This window comes from Pyxicephalus adspersus, chromosome 6 (genome assembly GCF_032062135.1).
Source record: "Pyxicephalus adspersus chromosome 6, UCB_Pads_2.0, whole genome shotgun sequence".
In the NCBI taxonomy this organism is placed as follows: Eukaryota; Metazoa; Chordata; class Amphibia; order Anura; family Pyxicephalidae; genus Pyxicephalus; species Pyxicephalus adspersus.
The window spans coordinates 34,579,191-34,600,607 of NC_092863.1; the positions used below are offsets into that span (position 1 = coordinate 34,579,191).

General features: G+C 35.4%; 2 protein-coding genes across 2 annotated transcripts; both read right to left on the bottom strand.

Annotated features, from left to right (window-relative positions):
• Positions 1 to 271: 271 nt before the first annotated feature.
• LOC140332668 (olfactory receptor 10G7-like) lies at positions 272 to 1,204 on the bottom strand. The gene has a single exon (XM_072413860.1). It carries the CDS (start codon positions 1,202 to 1,204, stop codon positions 272 to 274), a length of 933 nt encoding a protein of 310 aa, XP_072269961.1.
• Positions 1,205 to 15,173: 13,969 nt separating this feature from the next.
• LOC140332669 (olfactory receptor 4E2-like) lies at positions 15,174 to 15,962 on the bottom strand. The gene has a single exon (XM_072413861.1). It carries the CDS (start codon positions 15,960 to 15,962, stop codon positions 15,174 to 15,176), a length of 789 nt encoding a protein of 262 aa, XP_072269962.1.
• Positions 15,963 to 21,417: the final 5,455 nt, after the last annotated feature.

Genomic DNA, 21,417 nt, shown 5'->3' on the forward strand with positions numbered 1-21,417 from the left:
ACTTACATTTGTTCATCTGTTACTTGAAAAAGATGTGGGGGGTAATAGAAACATAAGATATTTTTTAAATACTACTTATTTTAAAAAAGACAAAATGATCTTTTTGCTAAATGTGTTTCAATTGGGATTGTTAATTGTCCATTTTTGTTGAAGTTACCCCAACAGAGCCAGATACAGCATTAAAAATTTAACATTGACAAATTAAGTTTTGGCTGAAGTTGTGTTTTGCAAGTACAATTCACCCACCTAATATGATTTTTAACAAAACAGCTCATTTATCAAGTTTGTGACATTTCATTCTTTCTAGAGATGCCTTTACGTTATTGTTTCTTAAGGAATAAATGATGGGATTTAACATGGGGGTCAATAAAGTATAGAAAACAGCAATAGCCTCCTCCACTCTGTAGTCAATAGAGCCAGGACTAATATAAATAAACACAGGTGGTCCATAGAAGAAGATGACAGAAACCATGTGCGCTGCACAAGTGGAGAAGGTTTTCCTTCTTCCTTTGGAAGTTCGGATCTTCAGAATTGTTTTTATGATGTGGAAGTAAGATAGCAAGATCAAGAGGAAGCAGATTAGAGCAACAGCCCCAATATTGGTGATGATGACTGCTTTGTTGATGGTTGTGTCTGCACATACAAGTTTTAGTACAGGGATAACATCACAGAAAAAATAGTCAATCCTATTGGGGCCACAGAATGGAAGACGAAAGGTTAATGTAGTGTGTATCATGGAATGGAGTGAGCCTGTTAGCCATATGCCAGCAGCAAATTGTGCACACAGCTTCACATTCATGAGGTTCTGGTAATGGAGTGGACGACAAATGGCCAGAAATCGATCGTAAGCCATAACCGTGTACAGAAAACATTCAGTGCTTCCAAAGAAATGGAAAAAATACATTTGAATAATACAACCCCGAAAAGAGATGGTCTTGTCTATTTGCAGTAAGGTTATGAGTAGTTTGGGCAATGTAACTGTAGAGAGCCAAATGTCTAAGAAAGAAAGATTCAGAAGAAATATGTACATTGGTTTGTGAAGACGAGGATCCTTTTGTACAGCCAGAATTAGTATGACATTTCCAAAGACGGTAGATATATAAATACACAAGAAAAATGTAAATAATGGAATTCTCATCACTTCAGAATGTGGGATCCCAAGAAGGATGAATTCAGTCACTGAAGTGTAGTTCATGTGCTCCATTACTGTATTCATTAAAAAAAAAGAAAAAGCCTGTTATACTGTCAAGCAAAGTATATTAGTCATGTTCTATATGATCAACATTATTACAATGTAAGCAAAGGTGCCCTTATAACCTTCTACTGCCACCATTATATAATAATGGTCTACTAAAGGTGAAAATACCGATCACTTTGCAAAGCCACTTATTTTATCATAGTGGTTGTTCTCCTATTGGTTGTCGGCTCTTTACTGTGCTCCTCACTTCATGACTAATTTGCTTAACAACCAGGTTGTAGGGCCAGAACCTATTAAGTGGGAAGGTTCCGTACCCTGATACCTTGTTAACCTAAATATTAACACATATCAGTACATTTCTAACTGAAAAAGATGGGGTTAACTATCTCTGAAAAACTTCTTCACTATACACATAAATCCTTTTCTAAATACCTGATGGCCCCAGCTATGCCAATGCTCAGTATTTTTCTTGAAGCAAAACACTTTTGATTATGGAAGTAGACATTCCCACACATCTAAGTTCCTTCATAGGAGATAAACTGCAAAGAATAATAATATTAATTAAAATGTTTCAATAATTCCCAGAAGATTTAAAGTAGCATTAAATCTCATATATACCATAGGTTGCAATGTGCTACAAATTATTGCCAGTACTTCTATTGTTATGTTTCGAACATTTACTTTTCCTCATTTATTTCCATATAGCTTCACATCTGCTTGCAGAACACTTAAAACACTCAATGCAGCAGACTGGTGATCTACTGCTTTTAATACCCTGCAACAGCAAAATAGTGCTTACAGGAAGGATGAACAAAAAGGTGCAGCTGTCCAAAGCAAGACGTAGTGCTGTCTGTACAGTCTGTACATAGCAACACTTGGAACACTGGCATAAATTTCCTATTGTCCCAGCCAGGAACATGCATGTGAGGGTGCGTACAGGGAAGCTAAAGAAGCCCCCCTTCAAGCAGGAGCCAAAAGGACACACATTCAGTGATAGTCCAGCAAGAGACACTAGAAACAAAAGGGAATACCAAGGGTGGATTTGTAGGTTAAAAGATTGGATTTGTTGTGCAATTAGAGATGCTATTCTGCATACCACTTATGTAAAGATGTTTGTTTTGAGTTTCATTTGGATTAGCTTAATTAATAAATATTTTTCCATCCTTGGACCATTTGATCAAATCAGCCAGCCAACAACCACGTCATGTTCAAAGTCACTTAAATCACCTTTATTCTCCATTCCGATGCATGGTTTTAACTTCAGCAGGTCCCCTTGACAATGTCTATATACCTGGATGGACTGTTGCTGTAATGAGAATTTTTCATGTGTTTGCAATGACAGCATTAGAGTTTCCTCTAGAAATTGTTGGATGAATGTCAGATTCACAACTTTTTAACAGATTGTATGTGTTTTCATTATTTAAAATGAACGATAGAAATGTTATCATGGTATTTATTGATTCATTGGGTGTTTTAGAAAGTGTGCACTTTTTAGTTAACCAATCACTTACATTTTACTTTGCCCTACTTATTAGTTGTCCTGGGGTATGTTATTTTGATCTTTTCTTGGTTTAAATCCCTGTTCCTAATTTGTGGCCCTTTAGTATTTGTTTGAAGGTTTATGAATACCAGAAACAGAAGGAGCGGGAACATTGATTTGTAAGGTGGATATAAGGTAATAGTGATTTCTAGCAACTTTTCTGCAGCATGTCTCCAGTCTCCATGTTCCCTGTGACTTACCATCATTTCCTTTAGTATGTCTGCATTCTCTGACAGCTCCCATTACATATACTGAACAATATGAGGTTCTTTGGCAATATTGCTTGGTTTGACAACCACTGATTCACATTCTCTACTACAGTTTTAATGACAAAATCCTTTTGTGCCCTCTCCCTGCCTTTCACCTGTCAGTAGTGGAGCATTTTAGCATTATATAGACTGTGCAGCATAATGAACAATGCCCTAAGATCCGCCAAAGTCCCCAAACTCAACAGTAGGGATATGATATGCAAATCTTGTATAAAGTACAGGTTTCAGTCTCACTTGTTTAATAAACATGGTAATGTGCATAAAATAGGAATAGTAAGTAGGTGAGTTTATTTGTATTCCTATCTGCCAAGAAGCTGGCTTACAAACATCTAATGCCACAATTAAGATCAAATCTATAACTATTACAATAATAGTAAAAAAATAAAAATAATAAAAGTTATAACAAAATAAAGAAAGCTGAAAGTCCCTCCAGTCGTTTCCATGTAAAAAAAAATATATTTTTCACTAGGACAAAAACTGCAAAACTTTACAACTGTACAAACAAAGGAAAGAATGATAGAAAGTATCAGGCATCTTATTATCATTTTAATTTATAAAATTTTATATATAAATATATTACCTTCATTAGCAAACTTCAGGATCATTTTCTATTAATATACACAACATCACCAAATTGTTCCATAAATGCCACTTTGTGCCACTTGGTTTTTGTGTTATATTTAAACCTATTTCCACAATTTTGCATATAGTCTTATGTCCACTTATCATCCAGCTTATTATTGTCATGCTTTCCAGAAATACACAGAAATACACAGCTTGCTGTTTATTTAGGAATAGAATACACATAAATATGGTGATTCATGAATACATGACTAAAACTGAAATTCTGTAAAGATGAGAATGTGTATTAGTCGTATAGATGTTATTGTCAATCCATATAACATACTGCATATGAAATTGTAAATGTAATCTTGCATCCAGAAGGTATGAATGAATGGAGTAGAACAGAACACAATCATTAACAGGCAGTATTTATATCTTTATGCATTTCTGTTCCTTAGGGAAAATATCCCCAAAGCTATTATTTTGTCTTGTTTGTAAAGTCTGTATCAATTACATGAAATAGTAAACAATACTATATAATAGGTTATATAGAGTTTACACTAAGGAATATGACACCAAAAGTAGTCAAAAAAAAAATTGCAATTTACTAGTTCACTTTTTTTTCAGCTTAAGCCACATTGACAGCTATCACTAATATCACCTTTTATAAATAAATTGTTTTCAGCTTTAGGGTTTGTTCACACGTGTGGTAAAAAAAAAGCAGGCAGTACCTCTCCTGGATCCCTACTATATACAGCTAGGCATCATTTTCAGGCAAAAACAACACCTGTTTTTTTGCAAATATTTGCAAACACTATTACAGGCATGTGCAACTACCTGCACAGTCATTATTTAAAGCCTAGTTAAAGCAGACCACATTTTATACTTTATAAAAGAACAGACAAACCTTTATTACACTAAAAAAATGTGTTTTTTTCTAAACAGAGGGGGAGTCCCCCCCCCACCAACCTTGGTGATAAAGTCTGAATGGCAAACCGCAGCCTCCTGGGATATCTACGTCATGTATCCTTCCCGGCAATATAAAAAACGTTCTGATCTCACACATGCGCAGTGAAATCTGCACTATATTTTTTTTATTTACAGCAGGAAACATCACCCAATGTCATATGACCTTGAAGTTCTCATGGAACACACAACCTCATACCAGTCTTTTGTATCCCACTCCCTGCATAGATCAGAATCCCACTGAGACATTTAAAACACCTTGTGTTGGGGGTAGGTTGAGTATGCTTATAAGTCCAGCAAGCAATTTAAAAAGATTACAAAATTAATTCAAATTAACATCCTTTTAAAAACAAAGAAATATTAATTTACAACCAGTACTACAAATAGCTACTTGAAATTCATCTTAAGAGCTGATAAAAGAAATATCCTAGAACCACAAAATTTCATTACGGGATCTGCAGGTAACTCTTGCTAGTGCCAAAGTCTACGTTTTTACAGTAAGAAAAAAAATTACACCAGATTAAAATGCATTGGGTGAGTGCAATATAAATCCTTTGTTGTCTTAAAAGCATTACAGCAAGATTATATCTAGCCAATAAACATATAGGTAAAGACCATGCCTTCTGCAATATGGTGCCTTGAAGTTACAAACCAAAAATTTAGAATCATTTGTGCACAGTAACACCATGTTAACACAAATGTTGTCTTACCCAATCAATGTAAATGTTATGATTTGAGGTTGCTTTGCTGCTTTAGGCCTGTACAGCGTGCAGTTGTTACAATATGCTTCATTAGAATGTGAGGCCATTTCTCCAAAGGGGAAGTTTAACCAGAAATGGATCTTCCAATATATTATTGATTCAAAGCACACTTGCAAATTCACCCAGTAATGGCTCAAAAATAAAAAAAGTTATGGCTTGTCCTAGTTATTGCCCTGATTTTAATTCCAATAAAAGGTTGTGGTTAGATTTGAAATAGGCAGCTAATGAAGGAAAACATTTTGCAACTGGGGACATTTTCCATGGAGGAGGTCAATGTCAAAGTTTCACTTGTGCAGAAGAAGTCATTTTTGCTAAAGGTGGCAATACCAGCTTCTAAGGGCAAGGCTATTCTTACTTTTTTGTGTATCATTACATCTAGTGGTATTTTTTTTTGAAAAAAAAACTATTGGAAAAGCAAATTTTATTTTCTTATCCAAGTATATCACATTTATCTATAGACGCTGTTTAAATACATATCTAATATTTGCTTGCTTAAGTATGGATAAAAAGTTAAAGGACCCATGAGGTGTACTTATTTATTCACATGAATGTATACTAAGAAAGAGTGTAGAATGGGGGTGCTTCTGGGTTCCACCTTCCACAAGATCAGCTACCTTTCAAACCCTTTAACTGCACTGATTTACACAGAAGAACCCTGGCATTAGCACAGTTTCTGGATCTTTTAGTCATGACTAATAATTTTTCACCTAATGGTGTTTGCATAGCTCCAGCACTGATATAATTTGGCAGAATCATGTATAGAAGAACATCATTCTGGTCAAAAACCACTAATTCTAATGGGGAGTATTCCTTACTTACAGTACGAGTGCCCCTTGTCTTTTGCTTGTGAACTTTCTGGGGATTCACAGTTTTTCTTCTAATAATGTTCATGTTTTACATGGTCCTTGTTTCATTCAATGACCTGAATTACAATATTTTAGGTGGACATCTTGTCAAATTGTTGTTCTGTGGACAGGCTTTTCAATGATGCAAACGGAGCTTGGGTCGTGCATGCCCTGGTTAAGCACTGGCCAGTAGAGAAAAAAATTTCAAAGTGCTGCAGATTGGAATTTGATATTTTAAAATGGTTACTATGGGCAGGTCTAATCAAAAACAAATTACAATGGTATCTGCAATGACAGTGATCTCATGTAGGCTGCAAGTTTCCCTGTTAAAACAACATCAGTTTTTTTTAAATAAAATATTATTACATATTTTCATTTTTGAGTAATCACCGGTTTATTTAAAAAAAAATGCAGGATTTAAATAAAACCATGTACCTAATGAAAGCATTAATTGTTTTTAAAATATATAAATTATTTAGGTATACTAACTAGTCATTGAATTATTGTAAAGTTACCTGTGCATGCTGATCATACTTGGAAATTTTGCCTGGACATGTAGAGGTCAATTGTCTTTGGTTATGAAAGGTTAAAGCGTAACTTCCATTAAAAAAAAGAACATTAAACTAAAAGGTTATCCACCCTTTTATATAATGGTAAAATGTCATGATAGGTCCACTTCAAAGCAATTTCAGTATTGCTTACCACACTTTATTATAATTATGTTCATTTCTTAGAAATAAGGAACATTTGCCAATTGACTACAAATTTTAGGGCAGAGAGCTTGCACTAACAAGCATTTATAAGTTTCTTTCAAAAATATTCACAAAGGAAATTATTTGTTGTGTACATTATAACAAAAACATAAAGCAAACAAAACACAATAATTGGCACCCATGAGATTAGTTGTAGTGGAAGCTGATTTAATTTATTTTACAGGGGGTGTCAGGTTCTGGTGGGAAGGATAATTTTATACATCATGTCATACCAAGAAAACCTAATCGAAAAAGTAGGTCATCTTGTAAAATAATAATGCAATTTCCACCCACCCACCCAATATTATTATTATATTAATAATTATTAATAAACAGTATTTATTTAGTGCCATCATAATACGCAGCGCTGTACTTTAAATGGGGGTTGCAAATGACAGATACAAACAATTAGACAGATGAAGGGAAACATGAGTTTACAATTTAAAAGGTGGGGAAAGTAGCATACAATAGGAGAGGGGATACGGAATAATGGGTGAGAAGTGAGGGTTTAGGAGACAGAAGATAGGTAGGCAAGTTTTAAAAGATGGATTTTAACGGTTATTTTAAATGTGGGGAAAGTAGGAGAAAGACTAATAGGATGAGGAACAGAGAGTTCCAGAAAATGGGAGCAGTCTTAGAGTTTTGAAGTCATTAGTAGCCTTTTGGAGGAACGTAGGGAGTGGCTAAGGTTGTATTTTTGTATCAGTCAGAAAGGTAGGTGGGACAAGATTTGAAGGCAACAGACTATGATAGTCTATACCAGCCATTCTCAACCTTTTTATCTTTTCAGGTCTTGGAGATCCCCTGCTTTAATTGCTATATCCACAGCTTGCAGAACATTATCATGGTGGTGTGTGGGAAGAACATTGCTGGTCTTTGAGGAATGTCATCCTTTCAGATAGTCAAAAGGGTCTTTGGTGCGCCTAAACTGACCTGGGACATCCAAACCCCTGGAAACCTCTGGAAGAACCCTGGTTGAGAAACATTGCTAAATAATATAACCTTTACCAAGGTTAGATATAATTTTATTGTTTTTTCTGATGAAATATTTTTTTTTACTGATGGAAACCCAGCACTGTAAACAAAATGGGACTATTGTCACTGCTCCTTAAAATTTAAACATCTATTTAACAATGTTTTTACCTAACATTACCTCAATTTACATCCAAAATTCCCTATTAAATCTTAAGTGGAATTTTCGTAATTCCATCTTAAGTGGAAAATGTGAAAAAATTAGGGTAAAGTTGTGTGAACTATTAATATACCAGCAAATTTCAACCCATTACCCTAATACTTAATCTAACCACTAACACTTAATCTTAATCTCCCCATTCATACCTAACAATATTTTAAGTCCATATCAGGGTGGCTTTTGGTTAAGTTCTTTCCCTTCTGTTAAGTTTGCAACAATTTTCTACCTTTCTAAAAATCAAATAATTGAAACTTGTGTAAATCCTGATTATAAATGTCAAAAAAATTTGTATAAATGAGTAAAAAAATGCAAGTTTACACCCTTTACATATTCTAACAAGCAGTAAAAGCTCTTTAAAACAAGCCCTCTGTATCTCTGAGCATTTTGGAGAAAATTGTTTTCAAATACACAATACAGGCATTTACATTTGAGCATTTTTACCTATTAGAATAGATTTTGCCAGCCTTGCCAGCCTTCCAACGACCAGCGGGTGTTCCGAAACTGTTACAATTCTATTAAAACAAGTTATTGTTGAGGATCTCTAAAGGGTACATGTACATTCTCATAAACTGCAGCTGGATAGGTAGAATGGCGTACTTTGGTGCTCTATAACTACTTCCTAAGAATAAGTAAATGATTTAATGATCATAGCCTGGGCACAGGTACACATTAACAGTGAGATTTCTAATCTAATGACAACAAGCTTTAGAGAAGTAAGTAAGGAAGAAGGAAGTAAGGCATTTTGAAAGCTTCCATAGATCTGTACATGCAAACAGACATTATTAGTAAAACAATTTGAATTTGTTATTTTTTTTGCCAACTTATTGTAAATGATGGAACAATCTTTATTAAAGCCAATGGTTAATCCTGTCATTAGTATCAAATACTGTTAATGGTGAACAATAAAACCACCATTACCTTACAGGTTTGTGGTAAAAACCACTGAAATACCTAAAATTACTAATCACAAGATCTTACAGTATAGGAGGTTATTGGGGTGAACTTTACATGGTTATCTAGGATAAGAGTTGCCTACAGTATATATTTGTGCCTTGGATTGGCAAAGATAATAAAAAGACTGGGTCACACATAGAACACATAGGCCCTGTAAAAAAATAATTAGATATAGTTGGTCACTAGGGACAAACAGAAGACAAAGAGCTCTATTTAAAAAACAAGAAATTTGACAGTCCCTCAAACATTCCCTCAAAGGAGGTAATTACTGCTATTTAAACACATGGACCTGAAAGATTCCCACAAGGCAATGTCTGATTCTCTGTTATTATCCCAAAGTTAACAATTTTTTTTAAGTCAATTCTTAAATGAAGGAAATAACAATATATGGAGAACATGTATGAACAGAAGCATAAACATAAGAAAGCACATACAGTATATCAGTTCAGTCAATGATATAAGTTGAGTCTTCTGTAAAAGCACAAAATATAGATCGAGACATTCGTGGCTGATGCTTGTAGTATATATATTTTATATAAATTCAAAAGGAAAAAAACTTTACAATTCCAGTCTTAGCGTATTGTAAATAAAAACCGTTACCATAAATGAACCCAAAATGATCATTGTGTAGCAGGGAAGGCATGTATGGGGTAAGGTAATAATTTAGAGAAAATTTTTGCATCTACATTGATTAATGAAATGGGCCTGTAATTTGAGCATACTGTGTGGTCCTTACCCGACTTGGAGAGAACTGTGACTTTGGGCCAGGAAAGGAGTGTCTTCTAGGGACAATAGGGATATAGAAGAGAAGACTCTTGGTAAAAACGGAACAAAATCGAGGGCATGTAGTTTATAAAAAACCTTGAGGTAAACCTATCTGGGCCAGAGCTCTTGCTCGCTGGTGTGCTCTCAATTGCGAAAAAGACCTCCTCTTTTGTGCATTTTATATGCATTTCCTAGGTCCAGTATGTGGTACATGAGAAGTTACAGATACAGATGAATGATTGTACCAGGTTCAGTTGTTAATGGAAGCTGATGGATGCTAGTCTAAGGCATGATGACTCACTAGCATGTAATCAATGGGAAAATATGTACAGTGGGGATTGGAGTCGAAGGTGTATTCTTTAGTCATGTGATGTAATGTGTGCCAAATATCTATAAGCCGGAGGACATTTAATTTGGTCCTAAATGAGTTCAGTTTAGATTAAAAAACAGGAGTTTGACCAGAAGAGGTGTCAATATGGGGGTCAAGCCCAAAGGTAAGGTCACCTCCAATATGGTAGTACCTTTTTCGAACTCTTTCAGGGCATCCAAATATTTTACAGTTTAAATTTTTCCCCAGATGGATATCTTGGCGAACAGATGTTTGGGTCAATAAAGGTTTCTACTATCTGAAGTGGTAGTGTTTTATAAAATGCTATAGATATTCCTTTTAATTTGGCATTGGGGTTGGGGCTATGAATCCAGGAAGTGTAGTATCAGTTGCGGAAAGACAGGACCCAATGGGTCTGGAAATGGGTTTCATGGAGGATCAGGATTTGGACTTTGGAGTTAGGAATGTTTAGTAGAACTATGAAACCACTTAGCGTTCAGGGTGTGTATTTTTAGGGGCAGTGTCTGAGAGGTACCTTGAGGCATGTGTATATGGAGCAATGAGGGCTAAAGTTGGGTAAAAGGAGCAAAATGGAACACAGGGATATCAGGAAGGGGCTAAAATGACAAGGAAGGAATGGCAGGCAGGCACAAAAAAAACAGAGAGGGGTGGGGGAGGGCAGAAGAACAAAAGGGGAGATACTGGGATAAAGGAATGGGGTAAGATCCCAGCCATCAAGTGTAAAGAATGGGGTCTATCCCAAATTTCTGCCTCTCCAAGGTGGTAGGCCTATGTGAGGGGAGTGATGGCATGCAGCAAGTATCTTTCAGTTCCAACCGAGGAAATCCTATGACTTAATAAAGGGTACCTATATAAGGAGTTAGAAGGAAGTGTAACACATAAACCAATATTATTGAATATTTCATGTAAATAGCGGCAAGCAGAAAAATCAGACAAAAGATCTGCAGTTGTCAATCACAAAGAGTGAACCTATTACCTAATTGCTTAGAAGTTCACAAGACCTATAGCCCCTGACTTCAGTTAGCCCAAATGGCATATGCCCTATAAGGGTTGCAGGTCAAGCAATGTGTTCCTTTCATGAAGTCCTACCAAAACCCAGTCCTGGACATTAAACCAAAGGAAGAAAGAAACCATAGTTACCAACATATGCCTGTCCTATGGTATTGGGATATCCATTTCTTAGTCCATGAGTATAATCCACACAGCAGAAGATGAATGAGAGTGAGACATCCAATGTAGGGGCAGTAGTATTCAAAACGACTTGTAAGATCCACATGGGGATTTAAATCAGTAGATTTACGTACAGATTTTACAAAGTAAACTGCACATGATGCTGTGCCCACCATGCTAGTGATTCTCTGTAGTTGGCACAAACGATGACACGTTTGATCGAAACTGATGTCCAGCTAAAGGGCCAGCACATAAAAGGCGAAGAATGAGGAAGTGCAGCAAAGGGCATCCGCTCAGTGATGACATCACTGTGGGCCATTCAGAAGGAATTATATTAGGAAGGCTAAGGTTGGTGAGAAGCTTCAGAAGATCCAAAGGCTCCCGAAAGATATGATTCTTGCCTTTGCGAATAATAAGGTGAAAAGGATACCCCCACCAATATGGGATGTTTTTCTTCAGCAGTGGTTGAGGAGCCTTTCAAAGATCCAGGGTATGCTTGGAAAGGTCCAGTAGCAGTTGAAGATGTGTCCCTGCATATTCAATGGACTCCGCATTCCTGGCCTTTTTCATGATGTCTTCCTTAGTCCTGTCGACGTAGATGCGACAGATGATGTCTCTTGATGGCGTTGAGGCATTGAGGATCTTTGCCAAGGGTTCTATGTACTCAGTCAGTTTCAATGTCCATATCGAAAGGTGTGTCTAGGAGTTTAGCAAAGACAGAGTATGCAGCAGTGGGTAGCTCAGAATTGGGTACTGTTTTCAAGCAGGCCGCAAATATTGTTCTTTCTGTTGCTGTTCTCAGTATCATCATAGAGTAGGAAGAGCACGTTGACTTGGGCTTTGTGATACTCCAAAAACTCCCTGTGGGACATCATTTGTGAAGAAAGTTCCATACACGCGGTTTGCAAAGTGGGAGACAGGTTAGTCACTTATTGCAGGGAGAGTTGCATAGCCTGGAATGCCAATATGCAGCTAGCCTCCAGTGCTATGTTCCAGGTACTATCTTAACCTTCACCTGCTGGCAAAGATATGCTGGAGCCATAAAAAGTCTCCATTGTATAGAGTATGTGTGGGTTTGGGAGTCCTGCTGATGCCTGTGGTGGGTGACTTGTAAAGATGTTTAGGACCTGGGCCTGTTCAAATTGAGGCCATGGCTTCGGGTTCTGTCCCCTGGGATCCGGCAGTGTGGCTGGCAGTTCTAATTGAGGGTGAAGAAGTCTGAGAGTTTCCAGTGGCTGTCTTGCTTTGGGACCCATAGGGGATGCTGTACAAGGCACCGAAGTCCTGAAAAAAAACATTCTTCTCAGGTAGAGTTATGGAGTTTGGGCAGTGAAGGTGCTATTCCGCCATTAGCCAGTCACACCCCCTGAAACCCTTTTTTAAAGTTTTAATAGAGCAGGCATTAGGTAGAATGGTCAGGTTTTTACTGCTGTCTAGGAATCCATTAAAAGATTTCCCCTTAAGTGCTGATAGAAAGCAAGAGAAAAAGTGCAACAGGGACACACCTATTTAAAACTTCCCTTTTTACATCTAGTTCACTCTGTATAGAGACTTCATACTCAGTCTACATTTTGGCCATACACTATCTATCTATAACATGTATATCGCATGTCATAATTATCTACCAAGTATTAAGTACACTGCCATTGTTTAAACTAAGCAGAGAGAGCGTATAGAATATAGAAGAATGATCGCAAAGTCACAATGTGGTCACTGAAAAGAATGAGCCCTCTTCTAACAAACTAAACAAAGTGCATATAAGTTTGTGCAGCAATGCTTTTTGGAAAATGCGTCCTGACCTATTTTACTTCATTGTGGGTTACTGACATTTACGTGAACACTAAGCATATAGCAGTTCACATCTAGGTCAGGATGTGGCAACGGTAGATGCATAGAAACCACACAAATGCTTTACATATTTCATATATTCTAAACATTCGTTTTCCAGCAGTATCATCTTTGTTTTTGGTCTAGCTTTAATTTTATCAGTTTTAGGTAATTGGTTCTCATAGTTACTAGTGAAAAAGTTGTAATTTAATTAGAGAGTAAATTAACTTATAAAATATTCAATTAACTGTAATCATTTTCTGATCAAATACACAAAATTAGCAAATTTAAAACCTTGTGGGTGCCAATACTAGTTACATATATTATTATACTAGTTACTCTAATATTCTGCACAGGGGAATTACCCTAATGTAGATGAAAAATGAACCTTCATTTTATAAATGCTTTACAGGAATTTTTCTTTCTCCCTACTTTCTCTGTTTATTCTGAAATTACATTTACTGTATCTATCATTTATGTAGAATTATGCTCCACTGTAAGACTTGTAATCATTTAGGAATCCTAAACATAAGATATATATTTTAAAAAAAATCAATAAAGTCTTTAGGGTGCAATTCTTACATCAACCTCCTCTTCCCCAGTTGTTTTTATCACAAAATAATTCCTGTCAAAATGACAGCTGGGAACTGTTTTGTATTACACAACAAGGGTGGCTGTCAAAAATAGGCTGCCCTGGGTAAAAGAAAGTACATACAGTAATATTGGAATAATTGAAGAGAAAGAGAAGCTTTTTGGCATAATCAGTGTACAAGTTTACTTATCACATGTGTACTTTTACAAATGATTTCATTCTGCAATTACTCTGCAGGACAGAGGATCCGTCATTTACTTCTGCTAGATAAAGAGGTTTCCAATATTTCATATATGCAGAATGTCTTGTTCCTGACACATTTCGTCTAATTTAGCTTCCTCGGGGTAATATGGAGACTTGGATAGCAGAGATTTGGTTTCCAATGGTCCGTGAGTAATACCAGTGCTGAGCAAAAAAAAATGGGTGTTATAAGTGTTAGCTGCATGAAATAGTGAATAATATATTTATATTGTGGAAATCCAATAGACACAGATAGACTATTTTAAAATGGCCTATTGAGCGTTTTTGTTATGTTTTTAGTTATGTTTATTGGATTGCTTTGCACAACTCACAGTGAAAACTCCAAAAGTATGTTACTTACAGGATTGCTTAGTGCTGATCCTAATGTTTGCAGATTGGTTTTGTGCATGTAGTTTTTGCTGAAAATATCCAGGAATCTGTGGAAATAATGTATTATAAGCACTTATGGAAATAAAATCTTTCTACTAAGCACAGGCGAGGATCTGGCAGGTTGGCCTGCTCCTCGTCTTTTTTTGCGTGGCTCTTATCACTGTCTTGTTTTCCCGCATATCCTATTTTATTTGTATGCATTTTTATTGCAAATAACGTTACCATAATTTATACAAATTAAAAATAAAATGCAAACTTTTTGTCTTTTTTTGTAAATTTCAAAGAATTAAATATTTTTGTAAGACCATATTGACAAAAGGAAGCCTAGAATGTCCCCAATAGGACATTGGTATATGAGTCACTGGGAAAAAAATTGAGGGTAAGTTCAAAAGTTTAAATTGCCACCAAAAAAGGAATAAAGAAACAACAGAAAAGTAACAATTGAAGAATTGAAGTTTATTTTGCTTTAAATTCTTCATCATAAGTATATACAATAAACTCAAAAGACATAAATACCACACTATGATAATATAAAAGATATGTCTGCATTCATAAAAAATTATTTTGCTAATATTCCGTTATGTGATATTGTTAACCTATACATGAAGGAGAAATGTTTTTTACATTTGTAAAAAGTATTATATTACTTTTACAATTTCAAAGGTGCACAATAGTATTCTAGGATCTATTTATAAAGCAGTGGATCTGAAATTCAGTTTCAGATTCACTGCTTTTTAAATACAGCTCATTGACAGCAAGGGTCCTCCACTGTCAACAAACTAATATTTATAATTATTTATTATGTTTTTCTCCCCCACAGTTTTTTCATTGCATTCTTCATTTCCACATTCCTCAAAGTGTAAATAAAAGGGTTTAGCATTGGTGCTATGATAGTATAAAACACCATAACAACCTCATCAGCTTGAAAGCTTTTCGATGGTCTCATATAAATGAAGACACAAGGTCCAAAGAAAAAAGTCACCACTGTAACATGTGAGGCACAGGTTGAAAAGGCTTTCCGCCTGCCTTCAACTGTTTTAATTTTCAGGATTGCTTTGCCAATACCAATATAGGAGATTAAAACAGATAAAAAGCAGCCCAATGATACAATGCCACTGTTGGCCACAATCATGGCGTCAATCATTGTGGTGTCAGTACATGCCAACCTGATTAGAGGAGGGATGTCACAAAAGAAGCTATTGATATTATTAGGGCCACAGAACGGCAGTCCCATAGTTAGTGTTGTCTGAATGTTGGAGTGGACAAAGCCAATAGCCCAGGTTGCTGCAACCATCCACAGACATAGCTGTTTGTTCATAATGACGGAGTATTGTAGAGGATTGCAGATTGCTACATAGCGATCGTATGCCATAGCTGTGAAAATAAAACATTCTGCACAAGCAAAGAAGTGAAAGAAGTAGAGTTGTGTGATACAGCCATTAAATGAAATGGTTTTTCTGCTCGATAAAAAATCCAACAACATCTTGGGTACAGTTACAGAGGAGTAGCAAAGATCAATGAAAGACAACTTTCCTAGAAAGAAGTACATTGGGTTATGAAGACGATAGTCTTTCTTGATTGTTAACATGATAATTACGTTCCCACTCAATAGAAGTGCGTATAATAACAAGAATATTGAGAATACAATGTACTGAAGATGGGAAGAGAAGTTAAACATCACAAAAACAAATTCTGTCACTTCGGAGGCATTGTACCTTTCCACTGCAGTGCCAAAAACTTGGTGATTATGTAAATGTATGTAGTAATTTGATATATTTCCATGTGAGGCCATGGTGCATCAAGTTGTAATGCAATCACTAAATCAAAAAAACAAACAAAAACATAAGTTAGGTTATAACCATAATTATTATAGTAAAGTCTATAGCCCAAACATTTTTGTTTAGTTTGAAGGGTCAGGAAGGACGTAACCATTGCTAGGTTTTACTACTGTCCAAAGCTGCAATAGAGAGAATACCAATTCACTGTTACTGGAACAACATTACATGAAGTGTTGCTGTTTAAGAAAGTAGGGGCATGGAAGAATTTTTATGACAATATTTTGTCATATACCTGGGTTTCAAATTTGTCTTGAGAATAGAGCATTAAGGAGGATCTCCATTATGGAGCTCTGGAACTTTGGCAAGGGCTCTAATCATTCCCCATACATTTTCTGCTATAGATTCAGTTTATGCATGTAAAGTTAAATGCAGTTAAATGCAGATACAGGAAGAAGAGTTAAGGGTCAACATGAGTCATTGTAATCCAGCAGCTTTATCAGCTAGTTTACCTGAAACCAGAATAAATATGTTTATATTTACCTGTATGAACCTGGCATATGACCATAGGATAGCATTTATAATCCGGGTTTACATTATATGAAAGTTTCTCTTATCAGGCTACCTTAACCTCCCTAGCGGTTCTTTTCTGTCTGGTTTTATGTCTAAAAGCGGTACATTGTTTTTCATGAAAATGTATTTTATAGTGTAATATAATAGTATAAGTATAATAAAGTTTAAAACAAAAAGAATGTAAAAATAATGAATGAAATAAATAAAAAAATTATTATTTTTTTTACTTTAAAAAATAATATATTATTATACTATTATATTATACTGTAAAATAATTTTTCATGTACTGCTTTTACACAAATAAATCCAATGTATTGCATTCAATACAGTTATTTTGTATTGAATGCAATACAAATAGATTTTGAGACAAGACAATTTTATTTATTAAAGAAAAGCTGCGCTAAGATAAAAGGTTTTCATTGTTCATTCAGAATATGGCAGTTGCTAGGCTTTCAGGATGATCCCATGGGTTGGTATTATTATTAATAAACAGGATTTATTTAGCACCAACATATTACGCAGCGCTGTACATTAAATGGGGATTACAAAAGACAGACGAATATAGACAGTGACACAGGAGGAGAGGCCCCGAATAGCTTACAATGGCTTTAATAGTTTCTGAGCTAGAGACCACGAACACATATTTTTAGGGTCTCCTTTTCTTCATGAACACCATCTGTACATGGCTTCTTTCAAGTTTAAAAAGAAATAAAGAGCTTTAATTACAAGTATACAAAGGTACAATTGCCAACATGATTGGGATGAAGTCCAACAACTCTTTAGGGAAAATTATGAGGACAACACAATGGGCTTGATTTGGTAAAGCTCCTCAATACTGGAAAGGATACTCTTTTATCAGTGAACCTGGGGGATCCAGCAAACCTGAATTAGATCAAGGATTGAAAACATTTGTTAAAAAAAGCAAATGATTTTTAAGAAAACCATTCCAGGTTCCCTGGATCACCCAGCTTCACTGATGAAAGCGCATCCTCTCCAGCCTTGGAAAATTTTAATAAATCAGGCCCAATGTATTTATCTCTTATGTCTAGGTATGGGCATTTTTAATACTGGACGCTCCAACTCTTCTGTCTTTACAATATAGACACCAATTGTTCCGTTTCTAATATAAAAAGTAGAAAAGTGAATTAGAATAATGAACTGGTGCTCACTTCAAATATCCAATTATTTGCTATGGAAGTTTACTTGCACCTTATTGACTGATTAAAGTAAATTCTGCCTAATTCTCAATAAACATCCACTTTGCAACAAAAACAGTAAGAATTATTTTAGTAAATAAATCCTAGTATAAGGATAGTTTTCAGAGCACAAAAACTTAAGAGATTCTCATATATACAGATTGCAAAGATTGTTTTATTGGTCATATATAACGCAGTATAGATTGGTCATATATACCGCAGCAGGCAATGCAAACTGAACAAATACAGGATTTAGGATAAAAAAAGCAAACAATTACATAAAGAAAATTACTAAATGTGCTAAATGAAAAAAAAAGTTTAAGGGTCACACTTTGACTGCTTGGTAATCAGCAAAGTCAGTGCTTTTTAAATTTAAATCTCTGATGCATCTGCTAAATTTAGCCTTTTATTCAGGAACTCTCTTTATATCTTACTTTTATTTCACCTGCCAAAAAATACATGAAAAGTAACATTACTTCTGTATAAGATATATCCAACTATTTCCTTTCTGCCAGCATTTGTTGATCTGTTTTCCTGTATTTTGTATCAGACAGACACTATTGGTTTGATTTTATGAACTGTGAAGTCAGATAAGTGAATTAAACACAAATAAAATAAAATGTTTTCTACTAGATACACTTAGATATTTTACCTTACCATAGGTTCTATTCACTTTATAGTATCTTGTGTGATATCTTAATGAATTAGGGCTTGTTTTTCTTACCATTAAATTGGAGGTACTAATGAAATTGTGTCTGCTGTGTTGGTTGGTGTGTCATTTATTTTACATAGTACTGCAGTGTAATGCTAACCTATGCACCTTGCAATATATTAAAATCTGTCATACACATGTACTAGCATTATTAATAGTAATAAAGCACCATTATCATATCATTGTGTGTAGGTCAATAAATTTACAGGCATGTGTCCGTATAGCCATTACCAAATACACCTAATTTTTTAGGGCTTTGGTGTCCAACCTGTTACCCTTTGGCCCTTGGTTCTTTTATAGACATTAGTCTCTTTTGCTGCTTCCTCAATCCAGTGAATGAAAAATATTCTTTTCATGGCATCCAATAGCTAATGATTTGTTTTATTTCTTTAACACTTTTCTTTTTTCTGTTCATCCCATTTCTCTTTCTATGTTTTGTTTTTTCTTTTTTTAGGAGAGATGTAGAGAGCACAAATATGGAAGAGCTGACAATAGGGGCTGCAATAGTAGAAATATATAGCAGCCTCACGCAACCCAATTTTTTTCACAATAAATTCTACTAGAATAATTAACTTTTTCCTATGATTCATTTATTTTTCATACTTGTAAAAACTGTACATTTTTGAAAAATGTTGGATAAATCTAGGCTGCAAACATTTATAATACACCACAAAGACTTCTACAGCATGTTTGCAGTCACTGACTATCTCCTGCATGTCTTCAGTCCTAGACATCTCTTTGTAGAATTAAATTTGCTGAATACCATAAACAACATTTTTGGGTTTTCAGAGCCAGGACTTAAGGCACTTTATCAGAATGACTATTTCTGATCTAAGGAGCAGAGCTGGCTCTATGTATATGATGCAAATACAGCAGTTTTAAATTTACATTATGGTAACATACAATTGAAAACTTCATTTATGCATATGTGTACTTATAAACATTTATATGTACATAAACATGTAAAAGTTTTTATATTAAAAATACAACATTAAATAAACTTTTAAAGGTGAACCTTCTGGTCTGATTGGGTGTAGTATCCATTACCTGATCTATGCCATGGAGAAAAATTTGAATCACAGTGCAGATTCTTGCTGCATAGGTGACAGGCCCCCCATCACTGATGGTGATTACAATATTCTGCAAATGGCACACATACATCTGCTTTATTTGATGAGCCTGTGCATGGGGAACACAACTTAAAGCAATTAGCACAGGTTATTCTTACCATTTCCTTGGAGACAATCAATCTTGTTCTAGAATAAACTTCTTTGAATGCACTTAAGTTTACATTAAAAAAAGAAAGTTTCAAGATTGGCAGAAACTTTTCCCTGTTCTGGTAAAAAAAACCTGTAGCATGTAGACTAGCATTGTCAGCATCCCCTAAAAATGCTAGGTTTGTTGTTATCTAAAGTAAACAGACTCATTTAGTGAAAAAAGTTTAAATTCTTTACTTAAAATGAATTATTGCTAACTTCAATTTTTCAATCATGCAGAAAAGAAAATTCCTATTATTTTTAGTTGCACATGATTGGATAATTGAACCCATTCTTCAATCTCTATTTAAGTCAAGCTTCGTAATCCTTTTAGTAAATTAGTTTGTTATGTTCAGAGGTTTCTAAGTAACTTACATGACACTTACTGGCATTTGTGACTTCATTGACTCAAGTATGCTGCGTATTTTTTCCAGTTCTGTGACTCAAAAGTCAGACACAGTCAAGCAACTGGGGTTTCTCAACCAGGGTTCCTCTAGAGAAGGGGTGTCAAACTCTGGCTCGCGAGTCAAATCTGGCTCGCAACATCCTTTTTTTGTGGCCCCCAAAGGAATCCCAAAATTGAATTGCAGCTGGCCCACCGCTACTACAATTCCCGGCATCATTTGCGTCTATAGACCAGCGGCCTCCCCGCCTATGTGTGGCCCTGCATTGGACTGTTTTATAGTCACAAGTAATGCTGGGAGTTGTAGTAGTGGCTTTACTTGCGTTTATAGACCAGTGGCCTCTCTGCCTATGCGTGGCCCCGCATTGGACTAATTTTGGCCCACTGTGTATTTGAGTTTGACACCCCTGACCTAGAGGTTGCTAGGCGTTCCTTGGGCAGTTTGTGGTCAGTTACCACTGACACCAAGGATCTTTTTGGCTGTGAGCACACAAATAAAGCACCATTTTGATCTTCCAAATAAAAAGATGTTTATTACCTATTAAGGTGGGGTTGCAGTATCATTACATAGTAATAAAATATCACAAACATTTGAAGATATGTCTCTTTTTTTCTAAATATTTAAATACATGTAAATATTAACAGATTGTATACTAACTCCTATAAACATTTCAGATATCGGTCTTACCACCATTACATATTTATAAAATCGTGAATACTCCTTCTTGATGTTACATTGGGTGCTCAGAGGAAATAAAAGTTAGTAAGACATAAACAAGATCTTTAAGAAAATCCACCCTTGCATATCTGCTTATTTGTGGTACACTATGGTACACTATATGTATGACTGATTATTGATGAGATGCATTTGGCTTTGTGGATAGTTGGGATTTTTTTATCCATATACGTTAGCTCCTAAACATCTTGTTACTTAAATATATTTTTTCTTTTTCCATAAGTATTTGTAGAGCTGACTATGTTAAGCATTCAGTTGCAGCATATATTACACCAGAATTCCTCCAGAAAGAAAACTAGCTTTAAAATTTGGCTTTGGGACTTTGGCATATACTGTGTAGTCACTGGTCACCCTGTAGACATTAGTCTGTATTTTCCATACCAAGGTGCCAA